General features: G+C 42.9%; 1 protein-coding gene across 4 annotated transcripts in view; it reads left to right on the forward strand.

Annotated features, from left to right (window-relative positions):
- The window catches only part of LOC142765481 (uncharacterized), an 887,742-nt gene that overhangs the window by 382,901 nt on the left and 488,838 nt on the right, over positions 1-16,003 (forward strand). The window contains exons 5-6 of one of the 4 annotated variants that reach the window (XM_075866529.1): positions 5,610-11,541; positions 12,096-13,817. The exons of the other annotated variants lie outside the window; for them this stretch is intronic. Of the exons in view, the coding sequence (XP_075722644.1) occupies positions 5,610-5,708 (99 nt within the window). The 3' untranslated portion in view covers positions 5,709-11,541; positions 12,096-13,817. Of the gene's footprint in view, positions 1-5,609; positions 11,542-12,095; positions 13,818-16,003 lie in introns of those variants that run through there. 4 annotated transcript variants of the gene reach the window in all.

The raw sequence follows: 16,003 nt of genomic DNA on the forward strand, positions 1-16,003 counted from the left end.
TGGTATGGCGCCATTGAATGGCAAACACAAGCGACAGACGCTAACATAAAAAATCATGACATGCGTGTCATGTAACATTATGACTACATGCCACGCTCATGATGCGCTCGTGGCCGTTTCGCTAGCATCACGTATAACACATTTGGTGTTACGGTACGCAAATGGATGGCGAAGGTACGTGACTGGGGCAAACGTGATAATCATGAGATGCGTGTCATGTAACAACATGACTACAGGACACGCTCATGATGTGCTGGCGGCCGTTTCGCTAGCTTCACTTATACCAAATTTGGTATTACACGACGCGAACAGACGACATAGGTAAAAGACACATGCAAACATGACAATCACAAGATTTGTAGGGTATAACGTCCCGAAACAATCAGGTGATTATAAGAGACGCTGTAGTGGAGGGCTCCGGAAATTTAGACCATCTGGGGTTCTTTAACGTGCGCCCAAATCTGAGCACACGGGCCTACAGCATTTCCGCCTCCATCGGAAATGCAGCCTTCGCAGCCGGCATTAGAAGATCCCGCTCCCTGCGGGTCAGCAGCCGAGCACCTTAGCCACTAGACCACCGCAGCGGGGCAAACATGACAATCACGACACGCGTGTCATGTAACAACATGATTACATGCCACACTCATGATGCGCTCGCGGCCATTTCACTAGCTTCACATATGCCTGATTTGGTATTACGTGACGTCAATGGATGACAAAATAAATCACTGGTGCAAACATGATAATCCTGACACGCATGCCATGTACGAACACGACAACGTATCGTGCTCATAGCGTGCTCGTGGCTGTTTCGCTAGCTCCACATATACTAAATTTTGTATCACGTGACATGAATAGATGACGAAGATAAACGACACATCCAAACATTTAATCATCACACGGAAGTCATGTATGGCATCATTTACCTCCATCTCGTAAAGTTGTGCTGATTTTAAAGTGACATATCAACATTTCCCATTCGTGCTTCACATATCATCGATTCCCACTGTACGTGGAATCGATCAATTTTTTTTTGAGAATCAGTATCTTATCTCTCATTTTCTCAAGCCCAGCCGCGGCGGCCTAGTGACTAAGGTACTCGGCTGCTGAACCGCAGGTCATAGGATTGAATGCCGGCTGCGGCGGCTGCATTTTCAAGGGAGGCGAAAAGGCTGTATTTTTTGTGCTGAGATTCGGGTGCACGTGAAAGAACCTCAGGCGGTCAAAATTTTCGGAGCCCTCCACAACGGTGTCTCTCATATTCAAATGGTGGTTTCAGGACGTTAAATCCCAAGAATCAATAAATCATTTTCTCAAATTTTCTCTCTCTGTCTCTCTCTGAAATACCTCGCATAAATGACGCCGTTATGCGGCGTCAAAGGTGAGATCTGTACTGGATAGGTTGTCGGTATCCATAGGCCCGAGCACTTGGATTAAATCGATCTTTTAGGAGTCTGAATTAAGCCACTCTTTACTCTTTTTTGCTTCAATGAAGTTGCTTCTTTCTCTCGCTCTCTCACTTTCTCTCGTTCGGATACAGGTAAACTGACGCGTGGAAGAAAACGCTGGGGCAGTCTACTTTTCACTCGTCAATTCAGAAAGAGCCGTCGACGCCATGTTGTTCTCCAGTATACATAGGGATGAAAGAATGGATAGATGAAAGGACTTTAGTTATTTCTAATAGGTCAGAGGTATTGAATAATTTTTATAAACTTTATTACAGTTAAACACACTCTAATAATAAGAAGTGGCTCAAAACTGAGCATTAGAAAAAGCTGTCGAAAGCTCCTTGAAGGAAGTAAAAGATGACAAAAGCAATACAGAGTACGAAACATTAGCCTGCATAAAAAAGAATGCTTGAGAATAGGACACTCGCTATTGCAAAATTTGAACACATTTGCTTCGCCGAAACTTTCCTGCTGTGAAAATACTCCTTTGATTGTAACCGTTACTTTGTTGGCCGCTTCCATACAATTTCGACCCTTTCACCACATTAGCATGAACAGCCAACATTTAAAGCGTGCTCTGACATTTATCGCACAATAGTCTCACTAACGAAAGCGCATCATCGCTCTTGACTCAAAGGAACGGTGTAGAATGGGGGGCTGACGGATAAATTGCCCTTACAACGACATTTTTTCTCTTTCACATAATAAGCTTTCATTACGCTACTCTCCCTCTTCAATTGCCGACGAAGCAAATCACACCCCTTTGTAGAATGCCTCTAAGTCTTTTGTAATACGTCATCGCTTTCTTATCTCTTCATATACTTTCTTTCAGATCGAAGAAATACCTCTTGTTCTATTGTAACTAAAAGCATTTTGAAAATTTTATGGCTGTAATTTTTTAGGCAAGAGACATTCATTTTGAAAATGCTTGTTTTTATTTTCCGCTCTTTCACTATATTTTATGCTGACTACAAAATACAAATATAGCAAAGTACCTCTAATGTTCATGCTTTGAAGGGCGCAGTGCGAATTGCTCGTGAATGTGAAAGATTCATTCCAACAAATCCGCCGTAAGTAAATGACCCTATCCTAGATAACCTGCATCGCAACGACAGTACTAAACCTGTAACTAGTCTCAGGATGATACCAGGATGAACTGTTTTCGAGCTGATATTACCCTGACGTTGACTATGATGCACCTTTGATGACAAATATTTGGACGATGCTGGGTATATAAGTGATGTTTTTTTCCAATGGAATTTTTGTTGTAAGTGCCACACTCGTGTCTTTTCTCGTTCTTGTATTGTCCTAACGCTGGCCCACACAATCCACTATGAGTCGGAACACGCAATTCTACCATGAATAAAATGTAGGCAGAAGACGGGCAGGGGCTAAAGCCCCCCTAAAGAGTGCCCATGCACATGCCTGGAGTTGCTGTTTCGTTGACGCTTTGTGGTACCCAAACGGAAAAGCATTCGTTGCAGGCATTGTTGACAAAAATGGCATTTTTAAAAACTCCTCCTCAGTCTGGACCACAACGCTTAAGGTTGCCGAACTGGTCGCAATAGTCTTAGTCCTGCTAGACGACGGAGAACAACACTATACGGTGACTTTAGATCAGCAGCTCGAGCATTCGGCAGGGGCGCCATCTTGAAACCAGCCTTGCGGATCGTACGAAACAAGGAAGTACAGCAACACATAATTGTCTGGTTTCCAGCTCACATGGGACAGATCGAGGGCTCTTCGTCCAACCTCGACGAGACAGCCAACAGAGCTGCGCGAGGAGTCGTCGACCGCGTCGATACTGCATGGCGTGGCGATGAGGTTCTGGACGACAAAGATCCCCCAACGACGTACAATGAAGTGTGAAAGAACTTTTATCTGAGGAGGCGAAAGTATCCGCCACCACACAGTAAAGTGAACAGGCCTCAGGGATTAACGCTCAGACTACTGCAGGTCGGCGCACATCCCAGTCCCACACTCTTGCACAAAATTCATTGAGAAATCATATGCTCTGGCGATGCCATGCATTAAACGGGCTGGAAACGTTACATCGTTATAGGGGGAACCTGTGCTACGCACTACGAATTTAGAGATGCAGCTATGGGCAGTCCAACGGACTCACGATGTGCCAGAAAGGTTAGGCTTATCTGTGTCGACTGGGAGCGGCCCGCTACATGCTAGCTCACGCGCCGATGGACCTAGATAATTTTTTTCATCCCACAATTTCTCCAAGACAGAAAATATGACATAGCCCGACTAGCAGTGTTCCACAAGGCACACTGGGAAGCCCAGCGATCTTGTTCAAAGCTGGGACAATGACAGAGGCAATGGGCAACAGTTTCTACACAATCGCAGTTACCAGAGTGGGGGGCAGTGAGCCATATCAATGCGATAACTGAATGAGTTTGCAAACGCTACGCCGACCCAGAACTGACACAGCATTGTAGCGTCACGTTGTGAAGTCTTTGATGTCAGCAGTACTTGGAATAATGAACCGAGGTTGTGTGGGCGTTGAGTGATCCACAGTGGAAGATTCCAATGCAAAAGTGTGACATTATGCGTGATGTGATGAAGTTCTAATACAGCGTCAACCCTTGACAGGAGTATGAGCAGTCTAGGCGCTCCGTCGTGAGCACGTCTGGAAGCGTTGCGGGCGAGGTGGCCACCAGTGGTCGCACAGTGACCCGGTATTGAAAGATTATGTCATGTCCTTTGTTAGTGGCGCGATGACTGATTTCACTGATCTGAGACTCCATCTGATGATAGTTCCCGCGGTGCAAACATCACCCACATTGCCACCTATAAGAGGCAGAATATAGCCAACTTGCTAAGGGATTCTCGCATAAAAAACCTCGTTGCTTAAAAGGGCAGCGTCTGTAGGGGTCGTGACGTGTCAAGTTTCGTAGTTGACAGTGAATAACCTACATTAGACTACAAAGGCATCCGCCAAACTTCTCGATACTGAACCATCCGCAAAAATATGAATTATTGGGAATTCGTTTAGCATACGATACATGTAAAATGTCAAATGAGATCTGTTTGAGGGCTGTAGAGGACAGGCTAGGCTTTTTGTATATTCTCGGCACTTCAAAATGCAGACAGGGTCTTTGCAGGTACCGCTCCGGGCATAGCGGTATGGTTGCGGATGAGAACCTCCAGGGGTTGGAATGCTGGTTAGCGGCAACAACTCTGCAGAACTCTGCCTTAGTTCTTTCTAGGGGCAGGCTAGTGAGGCGGTGGTCAGGGAGTTTGGATATACGGCAAATATGCGCCCAGAGTGTGTCGACAGTTTGTTATGTCGTAATCGGGCTGTCTTTAGCAATGACTTATGTTGCGACCTTGTAAGCACACCTAGTTGCAAACCACTGGTGATTTTAATGGTCATCACTTGCTTTAGAGTAGCACCAAAATTAATTCCAGGGACCGCAAACTTGCTCAACTGGCCTCACGTCACGAACTTCACATTATGATTGACGTTAGTACAACATATCTACGTGGTGTCAGTTACAGCAGTAACTGGCACCACGCAGATATGCATTGAGCCAATAGCGGAGGCCGACCTAAACCAGATGGTACGATGAAGGTTAACGATGCCTCTGATTCGGGAGACAGTGAAAAACAGCGTTTAGTGCAGAAAAAAATTCTGGAAGGGGCGCGGTAGAATCAATTTATTGACTGAGAACCAGATGACGATAGTTTCGGCTTCGAGTCGTTTTTGGCTAATCCATGACGGATCAAAGTGAGTTTGGGAACCACGGCCATAATTTGATAAGGGTGCCTTAAACTGTCATGCAACGTTGCGACTTTTAAACAAGACTTAAAAGAGGGTATGGGAGGTAGAATGAAACGTTTTCACGCAAGACAATGCACATGCACACCATGTACAGGAGGTTCCACCATCACAATCCCCAACTCGAATGCAACGCGGCCGAGTGCGCTTACGCAAAACTATGCTGCACAGACCTACTGGGGTTTTTTTTATCCTCACCCTGTGTCCTATCAATGAGCCTAATCTCACACAGTTTTCTGTAATTTACAAATAGCAACTCCGGAGTGGCGATGGCTCATACACCATGGCATAGATGCGGTGGTACATGGTTCCAGTATCCATGCTTGCGGCTCTTTTGTAGTTGTTGTTTTTACTGATTTTGTGTTCAGGCTCTCGCTTCACCTGAGGAAACAGCTGGTTCTGAATCTCCTGAGCTGATTTTATTTAATCATCCTGGTATGATTAAAGAGGTGAAATGGGACTGCTGAACTGTTTCTGGCCTTCGTCTTGCAACAAAGCTGTTACAGGTATTTCGTGTTTTTCTTGTCTCTGTGTCGTCGTTTTGTTCTCGCGCTATAACTATCGTCATGACAATTAACGGAGCTTTGGGAAATTTATGTACTACCTATCATTCGCACGCTGGCTCACACGTTGGAGCTCCCATCAAAACTTGCACTGGATTTTGCTCTATATGTACTAAATTAGATTCTTATGCGATTTTTGGTTGAAGTCATAGCCTGAATCGACAAAATACAAAAAAGCAAAAAGCCAAATAAACTGAGGCAAGTAAAAATCACAGAACCAGTTAGTTTCACCTTCCTACAATGACAGAGAACTAAAAATTATGGGCCTAATAATAGAGGTATTAAGTTGGGCACACTTACTTATAGCTAAGAAAAAATAAATAAAGTACAATGACTCCTGAATAGGAAACGTTTTTAAACATCCTGTTACAGTGAATGTGGTTGATAGTTCTTACATCAGAGTTAATGACACCAGGGCTCGTTCCCGGGAAATTGTGCTTATAGGAACATGAAACCATCCTAGCATTATCAGAAGCCTGTCGGCACTTTGGTAAATTAAAAGGACGGTAAGGAGAGTGAAAAAATATCTTTTTAACTTCAACGTATGCCTTTAAAGTATAAAGATTCAAGGCACTTGGAAACAGCGCTTCAGAAAGCATTGCATATTCTTATAGCTAATGGCAATTTGCATGCACACGTGTAGAAGGGGACGACGTGGGTTTAGCTGCTTTGGGCCTTTTGCAAGGATTACGCAGTGCCGTGTATGAAACACAGTATCTGTTTTCTTAGAAAATTCATTTCCTGTATTTTCGCGTGCATAGCAACTTTCTGATGCTACCCACAGTGCACGGAATGTTAAATACAAATACCGAAAAAGCGATTTCTTTAATCCTAACTTGATTATCTTGCAGTCGTGTTTGAAATACTACCTTTCCTAAGGCTCCATATTGGTAGCGGTATAAAGAGATTATTTGTTTTCCTTTCAGGCACGCGATTGCAGGAAGAACTTTTTTTCCATGCGGAGCATTGCAATAACTCAAGTTTTAGTTTTTAATTGATTCCTTTTTTAAAATCCTGGGGTCCCTAAAGAGAAACAGTGACAAATTTGACAAAGAAAAAAGTTGTGAAGACATTGACAAAATTGCTGAAAAAAATTGTTCCTAGTCACCTTTTATGATCCGGTTTCTTCGGTACGCGAGATGTGCTCAAAGAGTTAGGAACTTTTGTTTTTTTATTCTATAGATGGAACCGCGGTGCTAAATCGATGCCTCCGCAATAGAGCCACCAAGCGTCAACCCCACGAAGACTGTTCGGATTCTCGTGGTTTGAGATGATCGAGCTAAACCAGATAATATTAACAGCGTAAGGAGGTAAAAACTGCCAAACCACGAGGAAGTGGAGATGGCCAAAACAGGCGAAGCACGAGCGTTTCCTCTGTAACGCTCCCGCAAAAGGCCACGTTATTCGAACCACCAGGCATCTCGCTTCACCGCTGCCTAAAAAGCATGCCGGAGCTTCGCGTAAAGCATTTCGCTGCTGTCTGCCTTGCGGAGAAGAAGGCCTGCTCTCGTGAACTCATACCTACAGTGCACTTGAGACAGTTCCTCCCTCTTATATCGGTAGTCGTTTTAGCCTTGCTACAGCATCTTCGGCTGGCACTGAGTTTTTTTCGGAGTTCATTGCTTATTCGGCCGTGACATTTCCCGGAAATAGCGAGTCTGAGGCCAAGGAAACAGGGCCCGGATTCACAAAGCTCACTTACGAAAACATTTTAGCGCAAGAGAAATTTTGTTGCGTAAGTTGATTCACGAAACGAAAAAACGTCGTAAGAGGCCATAGTTGTCACATCGGCCGCTGCAAATAAAGCGCGCTGTGACTGCCCGGGAACATGTCAGCGATGGTGATGCAGTTGCTATATTTGCTTACGTCACCGAAAAGTGCTCGTAAGTGGATTCACGAAGCGAAATTGTGCGTAAAAACAGCATGGCTGAGAGAAAATCCCAAGAGTGGTCCGGACCACTCTTAGGAACAATGTGGCTACTTAGAACCTGCTGCCACAGCGGTATACTTTGGTGCCCTGGCTGGTTTTGAGTTAATTCACGCCCATTAAGGGCTGCCTGATGACTGCTGGTGCGCTTTTATCTCTTTCGGCACTTTGAGTTTCGCGTGTTGTTTCCCTTGTACGCAGTGGATGGTGTTGACAACCACCACCGTCCAATAAGTTCGAAGTCGCAGTAATTGAAGAATTCTATTGGGCGTCAATGGCATAAAACTACGCATGTAAAGATTTGTGTTTGGATGAAAACCAATGTGATACGTGAATGGTCGGTGCATTCGAACGCGGCATGGCATGGGATCAACCTTATTTGTTATGTTGTTGTGTTGCGCCCTATCTCATCCAATTAAAAGTGCGACTCGAGATCCTTGCCTCATTGGTGGAAATTACCACCAAAGAGGTTAATGGGAGCACATTCTTTGCAAGCTATTGGAAATAAAAATGAGAGAAAGTTTCCAGTGAGTGGTTCCTAAAGTTTGTGCTCTAGTGTACTTTCATCGGCTCTAACTGTCCAATGGTTGCGATCTCTGAAATACAGCTGTCGATACACTTTGGGACGATGTCGAACAAAGCGTACTTTGTAAACCAAAGCGTATTAGGGGTGCGCGTGATTACGCATGGAACTACAAACAAATCATGCATCTTCACCTTCACTGTTCAGACACTGATATGGACCGTGATATTATGGCAAGCAATCGGAATGAAATCACCCTAGTAACTTTGTATGACACCGAAAATATGCAAACCCTCACGATTCTGGAGCAAACCTTGGCTGAATTCATCCTTGTGTCAATTACCAGTCATTTAACTTGGCGCACGAACATCATTCAAAGGTAGAGCGAGCCACTGACATGTATTTTGTGCGCCGTAGTGACCACTTGACCTGAGAATAATAGCGTTGCGAAGGCGAATCCCCTGTCGCATGCTCTGATCGAAGCAGACGACAAACGCGAGCAGACGACGGCTTGGCCGACAGGCACAGCTTGGTATTGGTTGTGAAGCAATACCCTCTACATCAGCTCACTCCGTGACGTTGCCAAAACACTTCTTTCATCTGGCACGCCTTTCCTGTTCGTCATATCCCCCCCCTCGCACATAAGAGAAATTTTTTTCATGCCGTGAAAATAGTGCAAGTACTTTCTAAGAGCTCTCTTACGTGCGGTGCAGTTGTCGAAAACAACATGGCGTCGTAAACAGCATATCGGTCGGTGCGACTTTCAGCAAATGCTTCTCGCACGAGTTACTTTAGCGTTTGACCGGATGTGTTGTGATTACAGCAGCTCTTTCAGTGCGTGTGAGCAGTGCGGAAAGCTGTGGCAGTGCAATGGTGTACGGTGAAGCGCAGCGAAGCCTGTGCGTCGGTGTGGTTATCAAGCGGGGATCGGCGTCGATGTATCGACGGCAACTAGCACTCGAGAAGCCTGCAATGTGTGTTTGTGTGCCGGTAACAGTTCGTTCGCTTGACTTTCCAGTCTCTCAGTTGGGTGCTGTGCGACATTTCGGATTGACAGCGTTTTTAAACGTTACTTGAGTGACCCCAAGTACGTACGGAAACGTATGAACTACGCGCTCGGTTCTTGCTTCGCCACTAGTTAGCCCGTACGCTTCTATTTACTTGAGAGCAATGTACTGTTCGGTGGTGCTGTGTTGACGTTCCAAGACTTGTGAACAAGCTGTGCTCGTGTGACCGAAAATTGAAAGACAGCGTTGATAACTGTTTTGCCCGGCGAAGTTGTGGTGGGGCAGCTTGGCGCTTTTGTTTATTAAGTCGTGACTTCTCCTTTTTGTGATAACCATAGTCCTAGCGCTGTGATGTGATCAACCAAAACTGCGAGATGCTACATTCTGTTGTGGATCGTGTTACTTTGGAAGCGCGCCTAGACTGTTCTTCGGTAACAACTTTAGAGTTCTATGTGGCAGCGACAGCCCGTGAACGTCCAGCTTCCCTTCGGCCCCCAGAAAAAGCAAAGATTTCACCGGTGCCTTGCTTTGGATGAAGTTGTAGGCCAATATCGCCTAACTACAGGTTTCCGAATTCGTCTGGCCATCGTTTTTCACGGCACTAGAGCCTTGACAACAGCCGGTCATGGCCAGTTCTTACACTTTATCAATGGACGTGCACGCCTGGCCAGCCCTTCATTGCTGTCATTGGCAGCTTCCAGTCTGCAGATGCCCTTTGCCTGTTGGCCGTACTTGGTTCCTCATGACACCGACGGCTACTAAATGCTGTTATGGGTGAGTTCACCTTGCAGAACTGAATTTCACCGGTACTATAACTTACGCAGTTCTACAACGCGTGCAAGTTCTTAAGCCCATCAGATGTAATGTTTCTCTATGGTAAGTTGAAGCATGAAAAATATACTACTACTGATATATACATACATATATTATGGAGCAAATACATAAAAAGTTTTTTGTGATTTGATACAAGTGAGCTCTTGTTTGATTATGAGGTTGGGCCTATCGATTGACCACGTTTGATAGTTAGAAAGTTAATGTGAATTTATTTTTCAGAAGCCAGGTTGCACTTAAAAATTTATGTTATTTTGGAAAATTAGTTCTATAGACGATTACCACTGTGCTAGTACTATACTTCAGTAGGGCATATATATTGCGGTACGTAAATTTTAGATGAGGCTTCAGTTTATTTCAAAGTGATTATAGCAGATTTTGGTCACATTAACGAAGTGATAGCTTCCTCAAATAAGTATTAGAAGTGAGTGCTTGAATGATTGTTTTTAAATATCTTGTTTTTGGCTCTTCACAGATCGCAGAGATTGGTTTGTTAAGGTCCTGTGATTCATCGGTTGAACATTCTGGCACATCAATCCTCTTCATTACTTGGAGCACCTGTACAAAAATAGGAAGGACGCGTTCTCCCTAACTATGCAAGCCTATGTCACTGCTGGGACTGTTATCATTCAGCGGATGGGGCGTGGAAGCATGCATGGCAGCCTCATCTAGAAGGACTGCGATCTGCTTGGGAGCTTCGAGCGCACAAAACTGCCTAACGGCTGGCTGCAAGGTTAGTTTTTCTTTAATACATACGATTACGTGAACACCACTTACTGTGCACAAATTGAAAACCCAAGCATGGTTGCTTTCACTGGATACCTGTAATATTCTTACACATAATTCTTATTCAACATTTATAGAACTAAATTGCAAGATAATTGAGAATGTTGAAAGCTATAAGCCTGCAGCTTATGAATGAAACTCCAATAATCTGAGGCTCAAAAGCTTGTGCTTTGAAACGAGCACAAATACTTTGATTCCTTATTGAGCTCTCGAGCTTGTGACTCCCTCTGTGGATCAAGTGCTCTGGAAGGAAATAGCAAGTGGGTGAAAATTGCCTGGCTGTTCACAACTTGTAAGGAGAAAGACCTATTTAAGAAGCTTCAGATGACATAGGGCCAGTAACTGCATCTTTTACCTAATGTAGCTTTTTCTCTCTCAGTGCTGTTGCTTATATTTCAGCCGAACATGTTCACCACGATTGCATAGTGACATATATTTTTCTACAAATTGTACCTGACCTAAGTATGCATTGTTGATCTCTAAAGGTGACGTTCAGTGTGTTTCAAAGCCATGGCTTCTCATTTCTCTGTCTGTGGCTAGCCTATTTCAGCAGCAGAGCGATGCAGCTAGCACACATGCAATCCAAGTCATGGAGCGCTCCTTTGGTGTTCTGTGCAGGACGCAGCATATCCATCCGGCAAGACACTGGTATCAACAATAATGGTGAGTGTAGGTGGCACCTGTAGGAGCCCGTTGTGTTTGTTGCCTATGATTATTTCCCCTGATGAAGTGCATTTTTGAAAGGTTTTCTTCATTTAGAATAATAGATGTCAGCAACAAGCACACTCATAATCCACAAGTTCTTTGTGTCTTCTAGACTGCCCATTTGCTCCTATACGCAGTACGGTGAGCTGGCTATGTTAGACAGCCTTAAAGTTAGGAACATTGGCTGTTGCGTTGAAATGCAGTGTCACTTGTATTTCTTAGTGAACTTATTTGTGGTCTGCTTCTCGCACCTAGTGTAAAAGTCAAAATAGAAGAGACTTTATTGGGTTTTTATGTCTGGCAGAAGTTTCATGCCTTCATCTATAACATTGTAGTTTTGCTCTTGTATCATATTAAATATATTTTCAGTCTTCACTGTTTGTGTGTGTGTGTGTTGAGGCTTGTCATTGGCTTCTGAAAATACAACAATATCTGTAAATATGAGCACATAATTGACAACTATACACTCTTGCATTTAGCATGGTTGTAACAATAATCTGTATTTTTCTAAGTTCCAGCAGTAACAAGGGGTTTGGTGCTCCACGGTCATGTACAGTGTATCAAGAACAGAGCACAGAAGACCAACAAGTATAAAGGGACTGCCAGTGACTGTTCTCCTGCTCAAAGTTTACAACAGCAGAAAGAGCACATTGTGATGTCAGGAGCAGCTGCTGCTTAACTTCTTAGCAGTGCATTATTCAGCAGTTCAATTGCTTGCATTCAAAATTATTTAAATTTTGCATGGAAGATACCAAACTATGACACTAATTTAAAGGCTGCTGTAGTGTTAGTGGGAAAATATTTTTGAGCTGAAGTTTTTAACATGTGTGTTAAGTGCCTGCGTGCCTCTACATTTACAAGCCAGAAATCACAGCATCCATGGTCGCCAATGGTAACTGTGTCTGCATTCTTTGTAGTACAAGAAGTAAAGCCATGGATGCAGTAATCATGTACTTAGTCGATGTAATCCTTCAGTGTACACTCATTTGTATAGCACCAATGATGCCATGAGTGTATAAGCTCTGGGAAGTGAATCTATGTGGATTATTTTATTTGAAGGAAGTACATCATCACTACTCCTAGTATATCTTATCAGAAGATTTTAGTGCTTGGGTATTATCCCGCTGCCTGTCCGTCCTTCAACAGTCTACTTATCTACTGTGTAAGTGTAAATTTTTAAATCTATACTTTGCTCGGATAGGTTTGTTCATAATGTAATGCAAGTGACTTGTCATCTATGCAGCTCTACTCAGACTAGAAATAAAAGTACTTATTTTTATATGTAGCTATACTATGCATTCACTTGTGTTTTTCTAGGTGCCTGTACAATTGTTTAGCCCTACAAAAGTGCTGGTATACTCTAATATTGAATCTGGCATCTTAAAATAGTTTGTTAGTGGAAGCAAGAATGTGTTTACAATCAATATTACTATCCTCAGATGAACTTTGAAAACTCTGTGGAAATTTATTTACATTTTTTGAACTTTGTGAAGGCAAATGTTATTATGTTCTTTTATTGTGGTCCCTGTTTCATGCAAATGACACATAATTACTTTGCAGTGGCATAGTATTAGTTGTTATTTTACACATATGTGCTGAGCAACATCGCAGTTGAGGCCAGCAGCAAGACATACATGCAGTGCACTGGAGCATCACCTCACATAGTGACAGTCTTTGCCCACCAGTAAACTCAATATTTTTCAAGCAGACTAATAGACAGCTGTATGGGAACTGTGTTGATGTGCAAACTTTGAAGTCTTCTTGAGGAGTGTTTTTCATCATTTTTGTCCAAGTGAAGTAGCTACCCAAGGCCACAACTGGTGGGAATGGGGTGGTTTCCTCTCTCCAAAAGCACTCTTACCAGCTGCCTCAATGTTAGTATGGGGTGAATTCACGAACTGGAAAAATAATTGGTCTTTGTTTTCTTGGCCGAAAGAGTCGCTTCCACCGTTGAGCCACCACGACGCGCCAGAATAGAAACGTTTAGCTAAATAAAGTTGATTCTACTTTTGAGAAGTGTTTTGGGGAAACGAAATGGCACCTATAGCTGTCAATATAAACACTGTTTGCACCAAGGAGCTTAGTAGCTTATAATTGTATTATTCATGTTTTGTCTAGAATTTACTCGTGCTGTGCCAACTTTCAGCCCAAGTGTCCTAACATGCTTTGTTAGTGGGTTGTGAATGAGCCAAGCTATGTAAATAAACAGAGTGATATTGCAGACATGTACAAAATATTGATGCAAAGCCCTTTTTTTTAGCATGACATTGTCAAGGGCTTTCTTCTTGTGTTTTTTATAAAAACTGCTTGTCACTGGGCAGCAGCAGAAAACTATGCATCAAGCTTTTGCGAGATAATTCGAGAAACACCGTGTTCAGACATAACAGTGCCGGTGGATATCTCTCGTAAGTTACCTTCTGTAGTATATTCAAAATGAGTGTATTAGAATTGTTGTTTTATAGCCATTCATTTTAATATTTACACATGAGTGTGTGTATGTATGTATGTATGGGTGTACATATGTATATGTGTGTGTGCGTATATGTATGTATGTATGTATGTATGTATGTATGTATGTATGTATGTATGTATGTATGTATGTATGTATGTATGTATGTATGTATGTATGTATGTATGTATGCATGTATGTATGTATGTATGTATGTATGTATGTATGTATGTATCTTTTAAATGAGAATCCGTTTATCATTGGTGAGTAAGTTTGGTAATGATTTGGCTGAATTTGTTTCTAGTTATTTCTCTTTTGAGCCATTACACTATTCAATTTGTTTTGTACTGCATAAAAATAAATGTAACCTTACACAGAATATGTGTGTTCGAAGAAGTTTCATTTTCCAACCTACAGTCATGGGCAAAAAATTGGGTAAAATGGAACGAACCTGCGAAGATTAGTTTCGAGCATAGCTACTCTACATGGCATATCTCGTACACATTGCGTTGGTTGAATATGTCGATTTCAACCTTTCAATTTCAATCAGAATAAGCAAGCTATCACCCGTGGTTGTATATGTGTGTGATATTTATGCATACTGTGATACCGGTTCGCAATTACAATTAAAGTCACAAACCTAGTCAAGCTGAATACACGAATTTTGTCCATGCACCTTTCATCTGCACTGGAACTGTTGTTAACAAAAAATAAACTTCAGTTTAGAAATTCATTCTAGTAACCAAAAGCAGGGTATCTCTTAATCACACAAATCAAATTGCCATTGTTCTGTTCCATTCTGGACAATAGGGGACCCTCTCAGCAGAACTCAATTACCTGCTATAGTTCATTTTAACCATTGACAGCGACATTACACTGAAGCGTGCAGCATGACAAATAGCGGGAGAGAAGACACAAACTAATCACTCTGTTTGCGTCAGCTCTAACTGTCCGTGCTCTTTGATCTTGCTGCATGTGATGATGCCCACCAAATTAGCACGAAAGCGTGTCCCTACAAAGGCAGTCAACTTGGCTGCAAGCAGTTAGCTCACTGCATGTGTAGATTTTCTTCAAAACACCGTGAAGACTGATCGCTGGACGAATATCCAAACACGTGAAAAGTAATATACCAGGTATAATATTGGTATTTCAGCACTGGACACTTTTGCGATAAGAGAGGTTGGAGGAGAAAGTTATGAACCCTCAATTGTTTAATTTTTGAAGGAGCACAGTACAGCGCTTTTGGGTCAAAAGGGGAGTGAAAGAAGCAAGTGCGAAAGCCTGCTTCTCAAAAAACTAGTCCCCGCCACCACGCTTAATGTCAGGCCGGGCAACCTCTTGAAAAAAAAAAGTGCTCAGTGATTCTGCGAATCGAACCAAGTACCTCCTAGATTGTAGTTGAGCGCTGTAACCGCTCGTCCACTGCAGCAGTGCTTGTGTTCGCCCTATTGCTGATATATCGTCATTCCTTCGAATGAAGCCAAATGCAAAAACGTCCCGTGAAACTTTGTCAAAAATAGAAAAAATAGTTAGAATGCGTTTTCCCAAGGTTACTAGAAGATAGAAACCGCCACGTGTGACTGTATAACCGTGCGCTATTTATTCTTGTACGTTACTGTCATTACGTTGGGATAGCGGGCTCTAACGTACGCTACCTTCTCATAGTTTGCCAAATATAGATAAGAAAATAAAAATATGTATCGGCCTGTGACAACGCTAATCAACTATTATGAGTTCACTGTCACTAGTGCCACTTTCACTAGATGAATGCTCAGTTTGCTTCCATTATTGTTATTTAGGAAAGTTTTGGCTCATTAACTCAACTCTCTTAATTAGCATTGATTCTCACACCTAAAGACAGTCACACATCATCTCGCTTTCTGAGTGGCTGTCACTCCCATATAACGCGTACTCCACGTTTTTATGCTCTCCGAGCATCTGACCCTGCTTTGCGGAGACATTCCCTGACGT

This window comes from Rhipicephalus microplus, chromosome 6 (assembly GCF_043290135.1).
Source record: "Rhipicephalus microplus isolate Deutch F79 chromosome 6, USDA_Rmic, whole genome shotgun sequence".
Lineage (NCBI taxonomy): Eukaryota > Metazoa > Arthropoda > Arachnida > Ixodida > Ixodidae > Rhipicephalus > Rhipicephalus microplus.